General features: G+C 41.5%; 1 protein-coding gene across 14 annotated transcripts in view; it reads right to left on the bottom strand.

Annotated features, from left to right (window-relative positions):
- Positions 1–18,091, bottom strand: part of DYNC1I1 (dynein cytoplasmic 1 intermediate chain 1) — a 192,579-nt gene that overhangs the window by 59,784 nt on the left and 114,704 nt on the right. For all 14 annotated transcript variants that reach the window (XM_057432592.1, XM_057432589.1, XM_057432596.1 and 11 more), the window contains one exon: positions 12,596–12,721. In XM_057432592.1, the coding sequence (XP_057288575.1) occupies positions 12,596–12,721 (126 nt within the window). The remainder of the gene's footprint in view (positions 1–12,595; positions 12,722–18,091) is intronic.

Genomic DNA, 18,091 nt, shown 5'->3' on the forward strand with positions numbered 1-18,091 from the left:
AGCCACTCCTATCTAGCAAATGCTTGGGGAACCTGGCTGGGAGGGACAAATCCAGGAGTTCCGGTCACTTTTCCTGAATTACTTCTGCCTATTCTCTGATATTATCTAATATAAACCACAGACCTAGTCTTGGCAGCTCAGCCACATGCTCATAAAGCACCCCAGCCATTGGGCTAAGGACTTAAGCTTCTTGTTGCTGCATATCTCTTCTCCAAGCAGAGTCTGCTTTCTGCTAGAACCATGACCTGGCATCAGCAGCTCAAGAGTCCCTATCCAGGATGGCTCCCATCTAACACTATGCAAAAGCAGAAGAGATCCCCCAGAGAGGGAGGTATGGGCTAGGCTTGCCTGGCATTTTGGTGCTCTGGTCTCTTCAAAGAGAAAGCACAACTAAGATCACTTAATGGCAAGTTCTGGAAATATCAGTTAGACTTTACAGAGCACACAGAGATAGCAAATTCCAGACTTGGAGAACAGGAATAGAAACACAAGTTTTTCTTGAGCTGCAGTGGTAGCTTGGTGGTTTCTATGGCAGCAGCTCTCCAAACCACGCATTTGATCGATCAAACTATGTGAAGCCACAGACGAATTAGAAGTCAGTACAGATGCTGCAAGAACAATTATTTACAGCTCAGCCTGTGAAATTTGGCATAATAGTCACAGTTGCTTATAAGGGAGTTGCAGATAAATCTCAAGTGCAGTACTCAGTCCAATTCCCCCCCCAGTAAATGCATGGGCCATGAGAACTCAGGCATGGTCATCAGTTTGAACAAATCAGAACAAGAACACTTTAAAGCCCCAGCTGAGGAAAGAACTTATCTATATGCTTAAGTCCATCTTTTCTCAGAAGTTCATTTGCTTAACTGTAGTTAATTCCCATGACTTCAGTGACTCAAAAGCCTGCTCACAGCCAAGCAAATTGGTAAGTACTTTTCCTCATCAGGCAGTTTCTTTATTCAGGACTTCTGAGAGCCAGTGACCTCCTTTCAGGGAGGAGGAAAGAAACCCTGATGTTCAGCTGGTCCTGGGAAGCCTCTGTAGAATTAGACAGTCATGGTTCAGCTGACTTCTGCATAACCTCAGAGACAGGGAAGAGAAAAGGAGTATAATAAAGCGTCAGAGACAGGCTCACTGAACAGCCAAGGTTGGAAGGCACATCTAGTTGTTGTCTAGTCCAACCCCTGGCTCAGAACACGGTGCAGATTGCTGTTGACTATGCGTAGTTTTGGTTTTGAGTATCTCCATGAATGGAGACCCCATGATCTCTCTGGGCAACCTGCGCCAGTAGTCAGTCACCCTCACAGTAAAAGAGTTTTTTTCTTAAGTTTAAATGCAACTCCTGTATTTCAGTTTGTGCCCAGTATCTCTTGTCCTGGCACTGGATGTCACTGAGAAGAGCCTGCCTCCTTCCTCTTTTCTTTCTCATCAGATATTTATACACACTGATAAGACCCCCTTGAGCCTTCTCCAGGCTGAGTACTCCCAGCTCTCTGGTCCCTAAATTAGCTTAGATATCCTTTGCTGGACTTGCTCTAGGATGTCCAAGTCTCTCTTTCCCTGGGGAGCTCAGAAATTAAGGAATTTCTACTTACTGGACCGCTCTACTTAACAAAGAGCCTACAAGTCTTTGGCTAAATGGAGTTCTGCCTGATCCTGGAGATAGGTCACTTGGTTCCCCAGATTAAGGCTAGGGAGCAAAGGGATGACAGTATATCTTATTTTACTTGTTTCTAAGCAATTGGCTTTTTGTACTCTGTAGTCTTGTGTCACTTGGGCAAACTTCTACCAGTTCACTGTCATAATAATTACAGTAATCTTTTCTTATCTTTTTGATTTAATTGTAGCTTCTAGTGAAGACTGACAGTCTATTATATTTGCCCAAATCCATCACTTTCACTGATGTATCACTTATAAGTAGTGTCACTATATAATTGGAAATAATTGAAAATTAATTAAACATTGCACATAGATATGAGGATTGAGAGACTGAGAGGCAAAACCAGCTTTCTAGTGTAAATGAAGAATATACCACAGGCAAGCCTGTATTTATGAATGAGGGCGGGAACATGACTTGCCTTTGCACTGCCTATCTCCAATCAAAAATTACTCTACAAATTCTGCTATGAGTAGCCTGGCTCTGCACCCATAGAGCATTAGGGGGCAGCTAAAGTCATGCAGGAATAGATGACTACTTCCCATTATAGACCCAATCTTTTATTCCCCTTTCTCCAAATGAACCTTAATTTCTTGAAATTGCACATCCTGCTTTCCTCAACTGCAAGGTTCTGCTGTTTGGCTTCTGCTATTTTTTTCCATGAGTATTCTGGTAGAGGAGGAAGGAATGAGACAAGTGGTTTTCTAGCCTCAAGGTTAAAGCCTTAGTTAAAATAAATCGGCACAGTTATGCCAGCTTACATTTGCTGACCTCTGGAGTAACATCTTTCTCAAAAAACAGCTTGCCCGGGTCATCCATGGACCTGCTCATGCGAGTCCAGGAGGAGGGCCACGAAGATGATCAGAGGGCTGGAGCACCTCTCCTATGAAGACAAACTGAGAGAATTGAGCGTGTTCAGCCTGGAGAAGAGAAGGCTCCAGGGAGACCTTACTGCAGCCTTCCAATACCTAAAGGGAGCCTACAACAAAGCTGAAGAAGGACTTTTTACAAAGATACGTATTGATGGGACAAGGATTTAAGCTGAAAGAGTTTGATTGGTTTGATTTAGATCAAACATTAGTAAGAAATTTTTATTATGAGGGTGGGGAGGCACTGGCATAGGGTGCTCAGAGAAGCTGTGGGTGCCCCATCCTGAAAGTGTTCAAGGCCAGGTTGGATGGGGCTTTGAGCAACTTGGTCTAGTGGAAGGTGGCAGGGGGGTGGAACTGTATGATCTTTACGGTCCGTTCCAACTCAAACCATTCTATGATTCTGTGATCTGCTCCCATTAGTGATGGGATGTTTTATAATGCGTCACTGTCCTGACAGGAAGAATGGATTTACCTCAGACAGCTCATAGAAAAGAGCAGTTCTGCACAACTCCTATACATTGTTAACTCAGTCCAGATTTGGCTTAGTCTACTTATTTACAGATGTAAACGTGAGGTAGCAAATATTAAGTATGTCCTCCCCACGAAATGACTGGTGGTTCAGTAAATGTTCATGAACAACATGGAACTGCAGCAGAATTGGTATTTATCTTTGCTACAAAAATACTAAATTTTGTTATAAGAGCAATCAAAATGAATTACTCATAGACCCTAATGCACCCTGGCACATTTTATTGTAGAGATAATGAAAACACTCTGATCCCTCCAGTATGACAAGTTTTTAAAAGCATATTGCTTCTTGCACATAGGACATTTGCTTGTCATCTCATGCTAAAATAATTGCACTTTTTCTTTCTCTCTGCCCCATGGGAAACATCTTCCAAGGATAATATCAGTATCTCAGCCAGTCAGCACGTGCCTCTGCTTTCCCTTTGTGGGAAGCAGGGAGCGTAAATCATCATTACATCAATGTTGCCCATATACAAAAGTTCTTTTCAGGGAAGTGCTTGTCAGTCATCCAGCCATGGGGGTAGAGGACAACCTAAAGTATGCCCTCTGCTTTAGGTTAACCTAAAGCAGAGGACAGTTGTACCCTGGAGTGCAGTGATGGATTTCTTGGTTTCTGGGGCTTTTTACAGCACTTCAGAGGAGTAACTGTTTCACATTTTGTGCCAGGTAACACAGAAAGAGGCTTCACTCCTCACATAGAGCTCCCACAGAGATGAAAATCATGAAGTGAAATAATTTTCTCGAATTTGGACCAAATGCACTTTCCATTGCAAGTAGCTTGCTCTGAGAACAGTTACATAACCCAAACAGAAAAGTCATGCCTGTAGCTGTTTATCCATCATTTGCAGTGCAGCTAGGGAATTGTATGGTGTTTTATATTCCTTATGCAAAAAAATTCTGTGGAAGAATCACAGTGACTTATTGATTTCACATCTGATGCTGCATTTCTTGTTCACCCAAAACTCTTTAGCAGTGGGAATTTCAGATAGACAAGAAAAACTACAAAACACAATGTTCACATCATCAAAGGAAAGTTATATTATTTTTTCCTTTCCTTCCTCTCTGTCTCTGAAAATATTTTGCACTAGGTCATTTTGAAATGCAACCAAATCAACAACTAGTAAACTATTGAACACAGGATTTGGTGCTTTTTTTTTTCTGCAATTTTGGGATAGTGTGACAAATCAGCATTTTTTATCAACACAGTTTTAAAAAATTCTGAGTTGAAAGAATAATGTCATGTGCTTATAAGTATCAATAATCTAAGCCATCTGCAAAGGAATGGTTTTGCAAAGGCATCTCTTTCAGGACACTGTGGATTTTGTCACTGCTTGAGGTTTTGGCAAACCATCAATATCACTATAATTTTCTCTTATGAAATATAGTTTTTGACTGAGTTTTTTTTTTTCTTAGCTAGCTAAAGTTTAAAAACACTGCATGTCTAATGCCACAAATTCAAAGGTTGGGTTTTTTGCAAAATGCATTATTTGCTTATTGCTTATTAGATGCCAGCAATGCAGAAAGGTACAACGCAAGTTATTAGTGAAAACAAAGAAACTTCAAAATAAAAAAGAATGCCTGCCATATCGAGTGGCCAGCATATTCTTTATATTTGGTCTGAAAGGAAGACTACATGAACTTCAAGAAGAGAAACAGCATCAGTAAGTACATATTCATTACAAATCACTATTTTAATACCTACAAAAAGTACATTGCTATTGCTAGTGGTGACAGCATATCATTTAAGCATATAATAATCTACACCCTCCAAAAAAAGCTTTGAAGCAGAAGCCACCTAAAATTTTCCATGTAAGAAAGACAAGCAAACACGTCACTTCCTAATTCTTTGATTCATAATTGAAATCTCAGTTTCAAATGAGGAAGATGATCGATGTTAAGCATTGCTCTAAGCAATAGAGCATTATGTTGCTAGCAGACTTTGTTTTTATAAACACAGTCCTCAAGTAATTCAGAATGTTAATTACTAATAGGGAAACTGCACCCACCTACATTTTACAGTCATTTTACAGGCTGATGGGCTATGGCATACAATTATGCTGTTATAATGCACACATTGGCTTTGATGGGTGTGTTGCTCTTCAAGGTTCTGCACAAGATAGTGATAGATCCAAGTCATCATAGAAAAAGCTTTGCTAAGCATTGGGAAAGATATAGCTAAACCCAAGGGAAGGCATGCAACTGCGAATCCAGCTGACATCCTTTTAGTCTGCATAATGATGCCTAGTTTTATCTCCAACCTTGCCTGGAAGAAGGTTACCTCTCTTACTTTTGCTATGAAAAAATACCATGACTTGATTTTCTGTGGAAATAAGGTCCATTTTTAAGAGGTTTTAGGACTAAAAAGCTGCATGGAACATGCAGTTTCTTTTCTTGAACTGCAGATGCTAGCAGATTCCGCATTAACAGCAGTAAAGCAGGACTTGGGGCATTTCATACTGGTGATCTCAGGACAGGCTCAGATGCTGTGGCAGCTAAGACAGAATATACATTTTCACATTTTCAGTACGTTTTCTGTCCTCCCTTACTGATGCCTTAAATTTTAGTACTATCTGGGAAACAGGAGGCTCTGCCCCTTGTATATTTGGTTGTCTTTGGCTCCCTGTACAAATCTGATGGATGCAGGTCTGTCCTCTTGCCTAAGACATTGGAAACCTTTTTCCAAATACTACATCCAGTTGTTGGGTGTTTGGGTGTAACGTCTATTGACTCACACACAATCTCTCCACAAGTATTAGAGCACTAATTTTAGGCCAAAAGGTTGTTATTTTTAATCACCAAATGCTAGAAGTGGTATAGGCTCCAATACAAAAAAAAAAAAAAAAGGAACAAAAAAAGAAGCTGTTATCAGCTGGGAATGGGAGGAAGAACCTAAAACAAAGACCTAAGAGGCTCTTGTTTACTGAAATTCTCACAGCACAGACTGTGCTCTGTGTTTCTATGTTCCAGTCTGGACAAACACAACGGAACAGAGGAAAAAAATGCTAAAAAAAGAACAGGATGAGTATGCCCTGTCGCAAGCCATGGCGTGTGAAACAATTTCAACTGCTCTCTTCCCCCAGTGGCATAGTTACAAGTTCCCCCAAATTTTAGTCCAAAATAGTGCACCTGTGCATCTGCATGAATTATTACAGTGTGCAAATGACCACATAGTCACAAATGTCATAGCAACAGTGCGTCCTGGAGAACAGGCACAGCAGAGGTCTACATAGCTGCACAAAGATCATCCTACCAACAATGCATAGCAGGAAATGAAACAGAAATGAAGACAAAAGAACCCCTTTATCTCTGACGAAGCCCTACTTCAGTCAGTTTTACAACATTTTGGTATATGTAACAAAAATTCTCCAACAAACTTGGGTCCCTGGGTAGAGGTATTGCAACATTCCCACTATGGGAGCTGCCTCAGAATCTTCACAGGCATTCACAAACATTCAGAGGTCCACTTGCCAAAGAACTACTATGAAAATGGGTAGAATCTGATTCATGTTTACGATCATAGGGTCACAGGATAATTCAGGTTGGAAAAGATTTTCTCTTTCAAATGAAGATTTTGTTTTGTTTTAAATTTGCAGTCAGCTCAGAGCCACGTGTCTTCTCTGAGATTTGCAGTATTTAAAGAATGACCACAGATGCCTTCTCTTACTAGACACTGAGACTGATTTACTTCGGAAATTCTGGAAAGCTTTGAGGGAGTTTAGGGTATGTCATTTCTTCTGTGGCTCTGAAGAACAGGATCCTTACTTGAAACTTAGATAGCAGCAACAAAGTGAGGAATCCTTTGTGGAGAAGGACCAACATAATTGTCATTTTTTCTTAAGTATTCCAGCCATACTTTCTTGAGAATTAAACTTGTTGTAGTACTTTTCTTCTAAAGTTCTGGAGGGACTGAGCTCTGGTCTGGCTTAAACAGAGAAGGAAACTCAAGGACAAGAGGAAAAGGAGGAGAGTAGTCATTCATGCTGTTACCTCAGCTTGCTCTGCACACAAGTCTCATGGATCTGGGTGCTCAGCACCTCTAGAAGGCAGGCTGCTGGAGCAAAAAGCACATCTGAAGGAATTTATGTTGATTTTGAAAGTGCAGACAACAACAAAGGAACCAAATCAGGAAAAAAAAAGTCAACTCTGGCCAACATCAGCCACTAAATATAGGCCTTCACTTACCTCAGAGCATCTAATTCTAAGATATGCATTTCTGACTCCATCCATTTAGTTGAAAAAGGAAAGACCACACCAGGATAAGCAATGAAGAGTGGTCAAACACATAACTTAATGGCAGTGTACAGAAGCCACTACAAAAAAGCTAGGGGAGAATGAAACATTTTGTGGTGTGGCTGAGTGGCTGATTTCTGTACCCAATGCACCAATATTTTCCAAGCATGGACAGCTTTTCTTGAAATTAAAATAGAAAACACAAGTCCCGTATCCCACAAAAAAACCTGACAGACTGGTAAAGAGATGGAACCAGCCAAGTAAATGTGACTGCATGGCACTTTAGGAAAAGGACAGAAATAGCTGCAGCTATTAAAAGTGATATACTGCTGGAATCTTTTTGTGATTATGCTAAAAGTCATTTCTGACTCCTTGAAAGAACTCTTAAATGTTAATGCTAAAGTCATTTCTGACTCCTTGAAAGAACTGCTTCCTCAAATAAAAGCTACTTCACGTGTGCTCTCCTTCCTTAAAAATACGCTGAATGGTGTTACTTCTAAGTGTCAGATTTGAATTTCTCACTGCCCTTTTGAGACAGTTGAAAAAGACGTAGTTGAGAAAGAGGAAATTAATAGATCAGGAAATAATCTCTAATAAATCAAAATGCAGTCAATGTAGTCATTCTTTCTGTTGCTGCTATCATTAGATTGGGTGTAGTAAAGCAGAATTCATCAAACTTCTCAAACACAATGCGGAGGCCTCCAAAAAAAGAAAGCAACATTACGTTTGGTTTATTTGCATGAAAATAATATCTTTAGCTGTCTTTTCCCATGCCTCCTTTCCTGAAATGATGGATGCTTGAAGCTGAGATCCAGATACCTCAACCAACTTTAATAAACCCTCTTTAGTTCCAGAAGAAAGGAAATGGTTTGTAATATCCCCAAGTCCACTACATTATTTCTTTTTCTTGTGACCTGTGTCTCCAGATCAGCTCTAACCCAAAAGCTATGAGATCTGGTATAAGAGCAGTGCTGCAGCCATGCTAACAGGCCCTGCTGAAGGGAATGGTATGATAGCTCAGCCTTAAACTAGCCAATTTATTGCAAACACAGTCTGTGTTCTCATTTGCCTCACTCAACCAGAAATGTTGGTGCAAAGTTTCACATACTTCTTCAGGTCACTTTGGCTTAGAAAGCTTAGATCAGACCACCAGGAAACAGAGGCAATATTGTGGGCAGAGATGACTAGCAGTACACAAACAATGGGCATTGCATTACAAATAATCCTCATAATTAATGGGTAATGTAGATTTTAATTTTTTTGATCAGTGAAAAAGCACACAATGGACATTTCTTTCTAAGAAAGACTGAGAAGTATTGTTGATGCTACTCTAGCAATGAGTAATTCAGGCCAGCTCCATGCATTGCATAAACTGATATAGGATTGAGCTCATGTTGAGTCATATAATCAATAACCATGCCATACTATTTTAGGGCTTGCCATCCCCACCAAAACGCAGACCGACAGTAGCTGAGAGAAGCAGTGTGAACCACTGCTTAAAATTCTCCCACCAAACCAAGGGAAAGTCAATGTGATTTCCATGTTGTTGCTGGAATTCATTCCCTCTCTGGATACTGCCAAACCAACCCAACCAGGGATGACTCACCCAGGGCCTCATAAAGTACTTCTGAAAGGCTTGGGTTTTGTCTTTGGAATGCACTGAATTACAGCAAGAGTTTGTGATGCTCCAGGTTGTGGGCAGAGGACGTCCCTGACTCTTCCCTGCAATGACATTCCCAGTCTGCACTCTACAGTATTAACTGCATGTTACATTTATCCCTCACTACCTAAGGAAAGTATTGAGTGTTCATTCCTCTGGCGAATGGTATCACCTTTCCGCTTTGATTTTGCTTGAGACAACATTTTTTTTTGCTTGCATAGGAAAATAAATGAACAAATTGCCCAATCCCTCACTATTTTTTGCTTTCCCATTTCTAACCCTGTGGTAAAGAGATGTATGATGAGCTATAGAGGAAAAAATCTGCTAGAGTCCCAGCTAAAATACTGTCAGCACATCACTAAATAAAGTAGAAATCTAAAAACCCAAAGAAGGGCAAAAATAAAACAAGTAGAAGAAAAGGAATATTCCACAGGAGGAAAGAGTAGAAACCAGTTTTGTTTAGAAAAGATCTGATAGATCATATGGCGGTTCATATGAATTAATAAATAAACAAGTCCACTTGGCTGATAGTTATTTTCTCCTTAATGCATATTGACTAAAATTGAACCCAGAATTTGTAGCAAAACATATTCTAAAGCTATGAAATTTATTATGACCTACAAAAAAGCCAACAACTTAATATGACTTTAAATTGGGCAAGAATGTCATATTTCCAGAATGCATAATACCTCATGTTTGAGGACTTAAATCAATTGTTTTGCTGACTGAAATTAGGAAAAAACATTGCTGGTAGATTTTTGCATCATTATCTACCATGGCTGATAGACAGCTTTAGTTGAAGCACGTGGGTTCTGCCAACTTTCAGTGGAGGCACTGGGAAAGCCTCTTCTGATTACGACAATTTCAATGATCCTGTGCAAGATTACAGAAAGTCACAGAAAGACATAAAGAAAATTAAGAAATCCCACCATAATTATCTCACTTAAATCTGTGTAATATATCAGGAAAGACAGAAAAACATTACAGTTCCAAGCTTCAAGAATTTACCAGATATGCACAAGAGGCATCTGAAGTTCCGTTTGCTGAAGTTCAGTCAGCTCTTCAGCTGTCCAGAGACGTTTCATGTCTCTATTTCTATTGATGTTATCTGAACTTCTGAGGTACAATTTCTTAGAAGTTCCTCAGAAATGGCTTTTAAACCTATTTATTAATTTGGCTTCTCAGAAGTGGCTTGCATGAGTTCCTTGACAGTCACACCTGAAATGAGTTTCTACTTGCTTGTATCTCAGTCTGTGAGACCACATATTGAAAGGCAAAAGGTCTATTAGTCTGCACCATACAGTATTTATTAAGACCCATGTTTTTACAGAAAGTCTTTGGAAAGGAAAAGAGAAGTCTATGAGGAAAAGACGCTCAAAGTACTGCGTGCATCATATCTGGGCAACCAGGCTGTAATGATAAGGTGTGTGTTCACCTCTAGATACTGGGCTAGAGTGTTATAAGGTCATGTATTTCAGAATTAAAATTGAGCCTGTCTTACAGAAGACCTAGAGAACTGACTGAATCAGGAGTGAATAAGGGAATGTTTCTCTTGCAAAATGGTAATAGAAACGATATGGGGCTGACTAATAATACACTTAGCTTTCACTAACAGAATAACATGATGATCTACAGAACTGAATACCAGACTCTGAGCTAATTTTTTTCTTATTTTCCATCTGAGTCAGGACAAAACCTCTGTTCAAAAGACCAAGTGTCACGCTTTTTGCTTCCCTATTTAATCCCATGTGGGTATCCCCATCTGACCTGAGATGCAGAAAACATTCCATATGTCAGAAGCCCCATAATGGTGGTTCAAACACGGTTCCAACTTGTAATGGGCTTATAATGCAAATTATCTGTGGACAGTTTGACCAAGAAAATAAGTACTTCCCATGGACAGAAGAACTGGTTTCATTTTACTAGAAGATGATGAATCCAGGATGCATGTGAAAGCACAATGTTTTATGTGTGTTTCAATTCTCAGTTTTTAAGGTTCCAGTTCTAAAAAGGTGGCCATCCAATTTAATGGAAGAATTAGAAGCATAGCCAGGACAAATCTCTCACCCTGACTTCGTCGTACATATATTTTTCTAATGGAGAGTATAGCCTGTCTCAAAACTTCCAATTTAGTGAATGATACCTCCCTTGCTTAAGTGTACCTGCTTTTAAAACTAGATAGAATTTTTAGTTAGCAGAGCTCATTGTTATGTCTGTAGTCAATCTCGCCTTTGTGTACTCGGAAGGGCTACCATGAATCTGGTTATTATCTTGCGAAATCAATCTAGTTGAAGGACGATGGGCAATCTCTCCTCTTGAGTATTTTTTTGTTTCATGTTAAGCTGCATGTGCGTCCTAGAAGAATTTGAACATGGGATCTGAGCTAACATCTTAAGCAGTCTGAAAGAACACATCTGTCTGCTGAATATGATATCCAGAAAAATACAAGTTCTCATTTCAAAGGTAGTATACACACACACACATACATATATATGTATATAAATCTGTATGGCATATTTGCTGTGCAGGCCTAGATTCCTTGTGAAGTTGTTTTTCAGTATAGCAAATTAGAAAAACATGCCCAGAATTAAAGGTTACTTAATCGGGTTGAAGCGGTAACTTCAATTCCAGCAACTCCCTCCCACTATGTTATATCTGATAATGTACCCAAGTCCAAACATAAGTTTAGTTCAAAAAGATGTTTGGTCCTTGAATGTAAAATGACACTTAGCTTACACAATTAGCCAGGTAATACATATCCTTCCAAGAGAAGCAATTTTTTACCGCAGAATAATCTGCATTTTACTAATCTCTGATTGTTAAGTTCTACTTGCTGAAACTTTTCCATATGGCTTTTTGAATACTACTTCCTGTATTTAATTACCACAAAAGGATATTAATGAAGAGGTTGGAAATTTGGCCCAAGCCCTGCTCCACAGTTTGGATAGTTTGATGGAGATAGAACCAATGAGAAATTGACATTTCGTCAATACAAGGCTCTGCCACTTCACACGCAAAAGCAGCGGCAAAAGAGGAGTAAACAGACCTACAGAAATAAAACACCCACCTATATTTGAGCTGCCCATAAACATGTAAAATAGCATGATCATAAAGTAGCCCTGAGTCAAGTGAAGCACTGGTTTAATAACCTAAAGGACAGTCAAACAGTAACTGGTAGAGTAGTCCTTGTAACCAAGACCATTTTTATGGTGCTGTTAGTAAGACACATGCCCTGAAATGCAAAGTGTACTTCTCAGTTTTAAAGGCAAAACATGATATTGAGCAGAACCAAAGGAAGGGTAGGCAGCTTGGAGTGCAAAAGGACGCAAGGAAGCTAACGTGGGTGGGAAAGCATATGCTGCTGCCTGGATGAGGAAGTGGTACACCACAGTTACTTCATAAGTGCAAGGGCTTTATAAACTAAATCTCCTAGGGACTGTTTTAAATAGACAAAGAATGACATGCAGCCCTGACAGGCTTTCAGTATTGTTTGAGAAGGCTGGTTGCCTTCGAAAACCATTGGATTGCCACTTGTACTTTTTCCAAAAATGCCAATTTTTAACCTCAACCCCTTCATATAAACATTGGAAAGATGCATCATGTAGTAAACTGTTTTGTCTAGCATGAAATTAATGGCTTCCTCAGTCTTACCTGACAATGGAAAACATATTCTGGTGTGGTTTTCTTGAACTTCATGTTCCATACCAAGGCTACCCCATCAGGCTCATGTGGAGCATCTTCATTATTGTTATAAGATGCAACCATCAACTCAGGGTACTAGAAAGAAAAAGCAAATGAAGTAAGACAGATGATGAAGAATCTATGGAAAACCAGATGAGACAGAAATAATCTACACTAAATGTGCAATATCTGGTTTTAATTATAATACACACTAGTCCAATCATAGTATTCAGCTTCATTTTGATTTTATATTTTACTTGTCCCTGACATCCTTAAAGCCCCTGCTCCTTGGTTTCTAGCAGTTATTCTCATATACCACAAAGGCAATGTTATTTTCTGCAGGTAATTCTCAGTAAAAACATCAAACAGGATATTCATAAATAGAATGCAAAGCAAAGAAGAGGAAAAATCTGAAAGCTTGAGTAATTCTAATGTATTTACTTAACCATTTCTTTAGGGACAAACCATCGTCTTAATTGATTTTGATAATGAAAAAAACTATGACCACAGCATTGACTTGCTTTTATTTTGAAATTCAGTTTTTTTCAGCATTCCTGAAAACTCATTTCATTATGCACCCTTCCTTTTCACTTATGCATAGAATAAACTTGAAAGCTCTTCTTGATGATTCAAATAGCAAGCAAAACATTTTCTTCACAGAAGCTCAATTTTGCAAGATGCTGAGGTCATTTTGTAAAGCACAGGGTGACCTCAGATTCCACTGACTCAGTAAGATTGATGCAATGAGCACTCTAAAATCAGATCCATATTTTCTTGCACACCCATTATCCACTGCTGTTTAAAAGTAGATATGCAACTCACACATATGCTTGCTCTGTTTATGCATGTGTCTATATAGAATCATAGAACAGTTTGGGTTGGAAGGGACCTTCAAAGGTCATCTAGTCCAACCCCCATAACACACAATACCATAAATCAAATATTCACATTCTGTTGACAACCTTATATGATTTTAAAACACCATGAGAAGTAACAATTTGCCCACAAAACACAAATTACTTTCTGCCTATGCAATAGCACCCAGTTATCCACTCTCTGTGTCTGACACTAGGCACCTCTGTTAGCCTCTGTCCTCTGAATAGTCAAAGTAAGGCAGAGGAGCTTATGCAATTCTTTCCCTCAAAATTTCTCAATGATCTCTGCAAATCATTGTCACCTTTTTGTCTCTTCCAGGTAAATTCCTGACAAACCATTCACCACTTTACATGGGGACAATGCAGCTGGTAGATGTAAAAGAAGTAGGACAAAGAAACTACCAATAGTGCTATTGGGAGCTGTGAATTTAGAATCATAGAATCATAGAATAATTAGGGTTGGAAAGGACCTTAAGATCATCTAGTTCCAACGCCCCTGCCATGGGCAGGGACACCTTACGCTAAATCATATCACCCAAGGCCTCATCCAACCTGGTCTTGAACACTGCCAGGGATGGAGCATTCACAACCTCCCTGGGCAACCCATTCCAGTGCCTCACCACCCTAACAGGAAAGAATTTCCTTCTTGTATCCAATCTAAACTTCCCCTGTTTAAGTTTTAACCCGTTACTCCTTGTCCTATCACTACAATCTCTAATGAAGCGTCCCTCTCCAGCATCCCTATAGGCCCCCTTCAGATACTGGAAGGCTGCTATGAGGTCTCCATGCAGCCTTCTCTTCTCCAGGCTGAACAGCCTCAACTTTCTCAGCCTGTCTTCATACAGGAGGTGCTCCAGTCCCCTGATCATCCTCATGGCCCTCCTCTGGACTTGTTCCAACAGTTCCATGTCCTTTTTATGTTGAGGACACCAGAACTGCACACAATACTGCAAGTGAGGTCTCACAAGAGCAGCGTAGAGGGGCAGGATCACCTCCTTCGACCTGCTGGTCACGCTCCTTTTGATGCAGCCCAGGATACGGTTGGCTTTCTGGGCTGCAAGCGCACACTGAAGCCGGCCCATGTTCATTTTCTTATCAACCAACACCCCCAAGTCCTTCTCTTTAGGGCTGCTCTGAATCTCTTCCCTGCCCAACCTGTAGCTGTGCCTGGGACTGCTCTGACCCAGGTGTAGGACCTTGCACTTGGCTTGGTTGAACTTCATGAGGTTGGCATCAGCCCACCTCACAAGTGTGTCAATGTCCCTCTGGATGGCATTCCTTCCCTCCAGCGTATCAATCGAACCACACAGCTTGGTGTCATCGGCAAACTTGCTGAGGGTGCACTCAATCCCACTGTCCATGTCAGCGATGAAGATGTTGAACAAGACCCTTCCCAACACTGATCCCTGAAGGACATCACTTGTTACTGGTCTCCAGCCAGACATTGAGCCATTGACCACAACTCTTTGCATGCAGCCATCCAGCCAGTTCTTTATCCACCGAGTGGTCCATCCATCAAATTGATGTCACTCCAATTTAGAGACAAGGATGTCGTGTGGGACAGTGTCGAACGCTTTGCACAAGTCCAGGTAGATGACATCAACTGCTCTACCCCTGTCCATCAGTTCTGTAGCCCCATCATAGAAGGCCACCAAATTGGTCAGGCAGGATTTGCCCTTAGTGAAGCCATGCTGGCTGTCACCAAGCACCTTGTTGATTTTCATGTGCCTTAGCATGCCATCCAGGAAAATCTGCTCCAAGATTTTGCCAGGCACAGAGGTGAGACTGACTGCTCTGTAATTCCCCCGGTCATCCATTTTCCCCTTCTTGAAAATGGGGGTTATATTTCCCTTTTTCCAGTCATCTGGAACTTCACCTGACTGCCATGATTTCTCAAATATGATGGACAGCGGCTTCACAACTTCATTCACCAGCTCCTTCAGGACCTGTGGATGGATTTCATCAGGACCCATGGACTTGTGTACATTCAGATTTTTAAGATGGTCTCGAACCAGTTCCTCTTCTACAGTGGGCGCAAGGTCTTCATTCTCACAGTCCCTGCATCTGCCTTCCAAGACTTGGGTGGTTTGGTCAGAGCCTTTGCCAGTGAAGACTGAGGCAAAGAAGTCATTCAGAACCTCAGCCTTCTCCAAATCCCGTGTAGCCAGCTCTCCCGAGAGCTTCCTGAGGGGGCCTACGTTGTCCCTAGTCTGTTTTTTATTTGCTATGTACCTGTAGAATCCCTTCCTGTTATCTTTAATACCTCTAGCTAAATTTAATTCTAACTGGGCCTTAGCTTTCCTAACCTGGTCCCTAGCTTCCCGGACAACACCCCTGTACTCTTCCCATGCCACCTGTCCTTGCTTCCACTTATTATAAGCCTCTTTTTTCATTTGAATTTTCCTCAGGAGCTCCTTATCCATCCAAGGAGGTCTCCTGGCCCTCCTGCTGCACTTCCTTCTGGTTGGGATGCAACACTCCTGAGCTTGTAGCAGGTGATCCTTGAATATCAACCAACAGTCTTGGGCCCCCCTGCCCTCTAGGGCTATATCCCATGGAACCTACTAAGCAGGTTCCTGAAGAGGCCAAAGTCTGCTCTCTTGAAGTCCAGGGCAGTGAGCTTGCTGCACGCTCTTCTCACTGTCCTGAGGATCTCAAATTCGACCATATCATGATCGCTGCATCCAAGGCTGCCCTGCAGCGTCACATTTCTAACGAGCCCTTCCCTGTTGGTGAGCACGAGGTCAAGCATGGCACCTCTCCTTGTCGGCTCCTCTATTACTTGCAGAAGGAAGTTGTCTTCTACACAATTGAGGAACCTCCTGGATTGCTTGTGCCAGGCCATACCATCGTTCCAACAGAAGTCAGGGTGGTTGAAGTCACCCATGAGAACAAGGGCCTGCGAGCGTGAGGCTTTTCCTATCTGTCTATGGAGTGCTTCATCCGCAGGTTCTCCTTGATCAGGCGGTCTGTAACAGATCCCCACAGTAATGTCTCCCGTAGCTATATTCCCTTTAACCCTGACCCACAAACTCTGTGGACTGCTCACCTGTCCCCAGACAGAGTTCCATACTCTCCAGCCTATCCCTAACATAAAGGGCAACTCCCTCTCCCCACCTGCCAGGCCTGTCCTTCCTAAAGAGCCTGTAACCTTCCATTCCAACACTCCAGCCATGGGAGCCATCCCACCACGTTTCTGTGATGCCTGTTATATCATACCCCTGTACACGTGCACACATCTCTAATTCCTCTTGTTTGTTCCCCATGCTATGGGCATTTGTATAGAGGCATCTGAGCCAAGCTCCAAATGAAGCTGGCTCATTGGTTGGAGCAGCTGGGATATCTCTACATTGCTCCAATTTGGTCCATAACAGGCATTTTACCAATTATAACCCCCCTGCCTCCCCCTTATTAGTATTGGGGTTTGAACCTCTCTGCTCTCAAAATCAATTTGGAAGAAATAATGTGCGCAGCTATAACTTTTACCATCAGCAGCTGTTCTTTGCCACTTTGTGCACACTTCCATGGATAATACATCATGGAGCTGATGATTTTACTATTTAAGTTCACCATTCCAAGTGAGCCTGTACCCACATGTGGGAAAACCAGCAATGACATGTGGCTACCATAGCCACTTCTTTCCCATTCTGAGGCAGCTCTGACTGGGTTGTACCTACAACGCAGCAGACCCAGGCTGCTGACACAGTTTGCGAGGGCAGTTTAGCACCCACACCACTTGTACAGGATTTAGAGCATGCAGCAGACTTCAAGAAGTGAGAGGTACTTAACAGTGGTTTAACGCCACACCTGAGACACCGCCTCTCTGGACACAGGCTGTGCTGGCACAGGTTTGTGTCAGCCTGCCCTCCACTGCTCTCATCCATCTTACCTATTTCTCTCTCTCATGACAGAGATTACAACCACCTCTGAACATTGAGCTCAGCTTCTTCCTTGGACCTTTTCATTCTGCGTTGGTGTAGGTCCAAGTAAACAGCATACGCAGCAGGCTTTTGTCAGGGCATCTTGTTTTGGCCGAACAGGTTAGGTACCATTCACGTGAGCAGCTAAGCCCGCACCCATGAAGGGGTAGATACCTTGGCAGGTAAAAGCAACAAGTCCTTCTACCAGAATGATTGCAGCCAGGTAGGGTGTGTGACCAGGTCTGAAGCACAAATTTAGAAACATCTTGGGGTTGGTTCTCGCTCCTGGAAAGTTTAGCAAGCATGTTCTGATTGGCAGCATGTCTGGTCATAAACAAACACTGGCTCAAATCTTGCTGGTCTACACGTAGGTTTTGCAATCACAGTTTATGCATCTTACTGTAAATACAGTTTCAAGTTTACACAGATGCTGGGGTCATACCTTGCTGGGCAACACCATTATGAGGTTTTTTGACTTTAAAGAAACCAGAGCTAAGAGCAGCACCCTAATGCCATGCTGGTGTTGCACATTTAGTGCTTCACTCAAGCTACTTGCATTTACAGAGTTTCAGTCCTCACCAGGTGCCTAGATGTCCTGTGAATACAACTGAAAACAACAAGGAAATGGTGCTTGGGAAGTGGCCTTGAGTATCCCTGAGACTGTGGTTTTC

Source organism: Pezoporus wallicus, unplaced genomic scaffold (assembly GCF_028554395.1).
Source record: "Pezoporus wallicus isolate ANWC-B61680 ecotype Strahan unplaced genomic scaffold, APGP_CSIRO_Pwel_v1 scaffold_2584, whole genome shotgun sequence".
NCBI classification, from domain to species: Eukaryota; Metazoa; Chordata; class Aves; order Psittaciformes; family Psittacidae; genus Pezoporus; species Pezoporus wallicus.